This window comes from Puntigrus tetrazona, unplaced genomic scaffold (genome assembly GCF_018831695.1).
Source record: "Puntigrus tetrazona isolate hp1 unplaced genomic scaffold, ASM1883169v1 S000000776, whole genome shotgun sequence".
NCBI classification, from domain to species: domain Eukaryota; kingdom Metazoa; phylum Chordata; class Actinopteri; order Cypriniformes; family Cyprinidae; genus Puntigrus; species Puntigrus tetrazona.
Genome location: NW_025048382.1, coordinates 565001 through 570000, shown reverse-complemented (window position 1 = coordinate 570000; position 5000 = coordinate 565001). Strand labels below are relative to the sequence as shown.

Here is a 5000-nt window from a genome sequence, read left to right as displayed (position 1 = left end):
GTGGATGTAAGAGGATTGGTGTTGGGGAAGTGCTATTTATTAGCCATGCTCAAAAAAAACTTTCAGGAACCTCTGAGCTAGTCTCTGCTGCCCTGGTGGCCTTTCTCAGGCGGTTTGTTTCTAAACCATTTTTTGTGGCTCCATGCCATTCTTTAACGGAAGCCCCAATCAGATCTTGATACTTGGCTTTCTTCAGCTTCAGAGATGGCTAGCTTCGGTCCTCACGACTGGTCGAAGTGTAGTCACTACCACCTAAAAATGTTAGTTCCCAGGCCCGAGTTTTTGGCTCCACAACCACCCGGGCTCCAGTCCGCTTGGCCCACCGGTACCCATCGGCTGCCTCGAGTCCCACAAGCCAGCCAGGCTCGATGGGACTCCTCCTTCAGCTTGAAACAACCACAAAGTGGATCATCGACCTCCGCCCCAGGGTGTCCTGGTGCCACGTGTACTGATGGACACCCTCATGCTTGAACATGGTGTTCGTTATGAACAGACTGTGATTAGCACAGAAGTCCAACGACAGAACTAGCATGACTTTCTTCACAGGAACATAAACAATGAAAGTCAACTGGTATCGGTGTTCACTGTCAAAAAGGGTCATGACTAAGCACTATTCATGCTAGTACAGGTCATCACAAACCAGTAAAGATTTTGTGCTCTTCATTTATTGGTCAGGAGGGGAAAGAGAAGGCAATGAATCTAAAATTATACATTACATTCTGACCAAGAGTACTTTAATTTTGATTGTGATTGTGTAACTCCTGTGTGTGTGCTCTCACAGCGGGGCCGGAGAAGGGCTTGTTCGACGACATGACGGATGACGAGGTGCTCGTGCTCCAGCAGATGTTCTTCGGCGTGGTGATCTGTGCTCTCGCCACTCTGGCTGCTAAAGGAGACATGGTTTTCACGGCCATCTTCATCGGCGGAGTGGCTGCCATGGCAGGATACTGGCTGTCGGAGAAGGGCGACCGCGTGCTGGACGGCTTTCTTAAAGGACGCTAACCAGCCGGACGCTGATGACTCTGAAACGGTTTGGTGAGCGCCACGGCGGCTCTGAGAGCGATGCTAGCACCGGGCTGGAGGGGCGAGACCAGCGCTCTGTGGATGATGATGATAACACTGTGTTTCAACAGTTCAACTGCTGCTGTATTTAAGAGACTCCCGGTTAGTGGTGGTTATGTTTGGGCAAACCCCAAGAGACGTACTGTATGCAACCCATTCAGGTAGAGCTACTGTACATACTGACATTCCCACTACCCACTTATTTACGCACATTTATACATCGATACCGTTTTCCTATTTAAAATCCGTCCCAATTGCATGAATGCAGCACAGTCACAGAAGATGTCCAGTGTGTTCTCTCTCAAACCAGGACTCTGTGTGTGTGTGTGTGTGTGAGAGAGAGAGTACTTTCAACAGGGTTCCCACACTGAATTTACATCGACACTAAGATTAAAAACCCTCTCTTTGTTTTAGAGCAGATTCTTGAAACGATCATGAGGAATCAGCGTGTCTTTCAAGCTTTACTCTTCACAATGCAATATCTCCTGTGCACAACTAAATGTGTCGAGCTAATCATTGATACGTCACCCACTTTTTGTTAAATATCACAAGCAGGAAAACCCTGAAACCGTAATTTTACCGCTAGCTGATTGTCTCTGGCTGTGGGGACCCCGTTTTAAATATGCAATGTTAGAATACGGTAATGAATGTGACTTCCAGTTTAGCTGAGTGTACTGTACCTGCAGATTTCAGCACTTGTGGCCTTCCAGTCATTCGTTTGACAGATGTTTTTAGTTCCAGCACAGCCGGTGTTCGTGCACTGATCGTATCTGCATGCTTTAACTTCTGCTTTAGAAGAAAATGTGGAAATATTTCATCACCGATTCTGTTTGTCTTGTCATATTTATTTATTTTTTGTCCAATACGATTGACAGCCGAGATGTGGGCATGACTTCTGCCAGCCTTAATGTGAATTGTTTTGATTCGTTTCATCACGGGGTGGAAGACATCGACTTTCCTTTACTCGTGCATACCTAGCAGAACTCTACGATAGAAATCATTTGAAACTCTTTTACGGGCACGCTCTTCAGCATTATGAACGTTTCGTCTCGCTTTTTGAAGTTTACGTGGAATCAGAATTGTGATAGACTCATCAGCGCATGCTATTCAAAGAAGGTTTTCATTAAAATGTAACGAGCTCTGAAGCAGCTTACCAACGGGTGTCACCAAAGACTTGTTTCTAAACTCTACCTCGCACCTCTTTCATATTCAGTCAGTTCCAGACTGATGAAACGATGTCCTCTTTACGTGTCTGCCCTCAATAAACGCTCTGTTGTTCCTCAGAAAATATGTTACAAAAGGGAAATAGCTTCTCGATCATATTTCACACCGACTTCAGAAGCAGGTCATGGAACTTTAAAACCAAAGTATGTACAAAAGATGATTTATTTTTACATGACATTTTTTTCCTGAACCGATGAAGAAACACGATGAAACGATAAGAAAAAGTCATGTTATTGGCAGTGACACTGATTCACCGATGCTTCAGCAGACAGTACGATTTATTAAAGTCAGATTCCTAATTGCTCCTGGTTCTTCCAGAGCCAGGCGTGATAGTCATTGAGCTTGTGGTCGTCTGGAGTGACCTGCAGGACACACACACACACACACACTCACATGCAGCGAGCAGAACTCCAGTAAAGCAGTGTAGTGTTTGTACTGTTACTGTACCTCTCTCCACTCCTCCACGCAGAAGATACGGTAGGAATCGTTCCCGTATTTTCCAATGCCATGGAGCTCGATGGGATACCGCCATGATTTACTCAGATACTCATCTGACCAACAAGACAATGTCACACTATCAGGAGAATATCATTGAGAATATTTACAGTGTGATGCGCTCCAGCACTAGATGTAAGCTCCACAGTCTATCATTACGATGATTTTCAGCTCAACTCATGGTTTCTGTAACTCAGCCAATGCTCTAAAATGAAAGAATCAAATTTGAAGAATTGAATACCCATGACTGATCTGGAGCTACTTTTAAACATAAAATAATTATCAAGTGTGGTTTTGCTATTTAAAAGCGATTTATTAACTGTGTATTTAGTTCTCATGAGAACTTCCTACGCCGTGTCAGGAGCCATTCATTTTGTGTTTGCTCTATCTGCTGTCTTAGACTCTTGAAGTGATGGCACTCACTATTAGGGAGCACAGTTTCAGCTAAAGGTCTTGTTTTGAGTAAATGAAGGGTTGCTGTACCGGAGAAGCGGATGAGTGTTTTGGCTCGGAGCGTGCTGAGACCCAGCGGCTGCAGAAGGTCAGACAGAGGTCTCCAGTCACTGGCCCGGGTCACCTCTGGGCTCGGATAGCGCTCGAAGAACTCCCACAGCACCGGGATCGCCATCTTACCTGCAGGAAAACAGCTGCGACTTAGTTAGTCTTCATTCAAACTACTTTTACTTTTAGTTAACTAAGTATCAAGACTTAGCGGGTTTATTACAGTCTACTGCATTTAAGCATTTCTCTAAATTACCATAATTCTAGTGTTTAGTGATTAATCGCATTTAAAATAAGTTTTCGCCTTGTTTAGATTATTCTTCAATCTTTCAAGAGGACATATTCATATCTATTAATAAATGTACATTAATCTTTATTAGGGCTACTGAAGGGATTCGTTCAAGAGCAGTGAGTGAGTTTCTGTCGTTGGTTTGGGAAATAGCAGCTAAATTAGGCCGCTGTCCCTTTAAACCCAGACACACCGATGCAATGCTGCGTACCGCTGGTCTTGTTCAGGAAGATGGTGGCCACCAGAAGCTTCCAGGGCTGGTGGAACAGCGTCTCCTGCACCAGGTTGAAGGGCGAGCGCGGCGGAGTCCACTTCCTGAAGGCCTTGCGCTCCGGGGCGCTGAGAGCTGAGGGAGAGCGCTGGTTAAATCTGAGATAAAGCTAAGTGCCTTAAAGCTAAGTGCGTCTTACAGCAAGCGTTCACTAAATAAAACAGCAAATGTGCTTCTGTACAGTAAAGATAGAAAAACGTTTGTGGTTGGAACGCGGTTGTTGCCGAGCAACACAGACATAAACAAAGGTGTGTGTGTCTGTAGAGAATTTTACAACGGCTTTGGACAGGGCTCAACCAATCAGAATCAAGCAGAGGAACTATCCATTTTATAATAAAGCAGGAAGCCCCGAGAAGCAGTGAATTCATAACAGCTTGATAAAATGGTTATGTTTTATGCATATGTGTAGTAAGGTTTACAAAATAAAACATATTAATAAAAAGCATTCTCCACCTACCTCCATTCCTTCCGCTGAAGTAGGGACTCGTCTTCCGTTTCTCTGCCTGTGGCTTCAACCCTAAGAAGAAGACGACTACAGGTGAAAAACATTAGCTAGCATTCCAGTCAGCTTAGCAGTGCACGCGACATTTTAATGTCAGGACTTCACGACTGCTTAAGACTTCTTTTAGATGAAACAAGGAGGCACAGAGCAGGTTGCTGTAGACTCACCGCTGCTCGTCTCCGGACTCGTCTCTCTCCTCTGGGATCTTCTCTGGCGTGGCATGTCTCTGAAGATACCTCACTCACCCTACACATACACCACAGCGTCGCTAAGCTCTGCTCAGTGTTCAGTACTGCGTTGCTAGGTGGCTGCAGTCGTGTACTCACTGGTTGCTAGGTGCTTTTTTTAGGCTGCTAAATGTCGTGTCATGATGGTATCTAAGGGCTGGTTGCTAGGCTGTTGCTAGGTGGTTTCTAGGGCAGTGGTCTTCAGGACTTAAAATCCTCCCACAATATTTGACTGGCAGATCACTCCACTGAGATTAAAACAACGCTGCTTGTTTTACTGGGAGTGTATTAGTGCTGTCAAATGATTCATCGCAATACATCCAAAATAAAAGTATATAACTATCCTTTTTACACAGCACGTGTAACAACACAGACTGATCGGATTTTTTTAATAAAACGGAGAGGCGGACTCTATAATCAAATCGACAA

At 44.7% G+C, this 5000-nt stretch overlaps 2 protein-coding genes across 8 annotated transcripts in view; one reads left to right on the top strand and one right to left on the bottom strand.

Annotated features, from left to right (window-relative positions):
- Positions 1-2219, top strand: part of LOC122335448 (protein disulfide isomerase Creld1) — an 8339-nt gene extending 6120 nt beyond the window's left edge. The window contains exon 11 of the mRNA XM_043233328.1: positions 782-2219. Coding sequence (XP_043089263.1) covers positions 782-1002 — 221 coding nt within the window. The 3' untranslated portion in view covers positions 1003-2219. The remainder of the gene's footprint in view (positions 1-781) is intronic.
- A 211-nt stretch (positions 2220-2430) lies between these two features.
- Positions 2431-5000, bottom strand: part of mbd4 (methyl-CpG binding domain protein 4) — a 3356-nt gene continuing 786 nt past the window's right edge. The window contains exons 1-7 of one of the 7 annotated variants that reach the window (XM_043233330.1): positions 4671-5000; positions 4512-4590; positions 4300-4374; positions 3765-3917; positions 3265-3414; positions 2734-2837; positions 2431-2648 (exon numbers count right to left, since the gene is read on the bottom strand). The exon at positions 4671-5000 is cut by the window's right edge and continues 755 nt beyond it. In XM_043233330.1, the coding sequence (XP_043089265.1) occupies positions 2574-2648; positions 2734-2837; positions 3265-3414; positions 3765-3917; positions 4300-4374; positions 4512-4566 (612 nt within the window). In that variant the 5' untranslated portion in view covers positions 4567-4590; positions 4671-5000 and the 3' untranslated portion in view covers positions 2431-2573. Of the gene's footprint in view, positions 2649-2733; positions 2838-3264; positions 3415-3764; positions 3918-4299; positions 4375-4511 lie in introns of all 7 variants that reach the window. The other 6 variants (XM_043233333.1, XM_043233331.1, XM_043233334.1 and 3 more) reach the window with 6 other exon arrangements.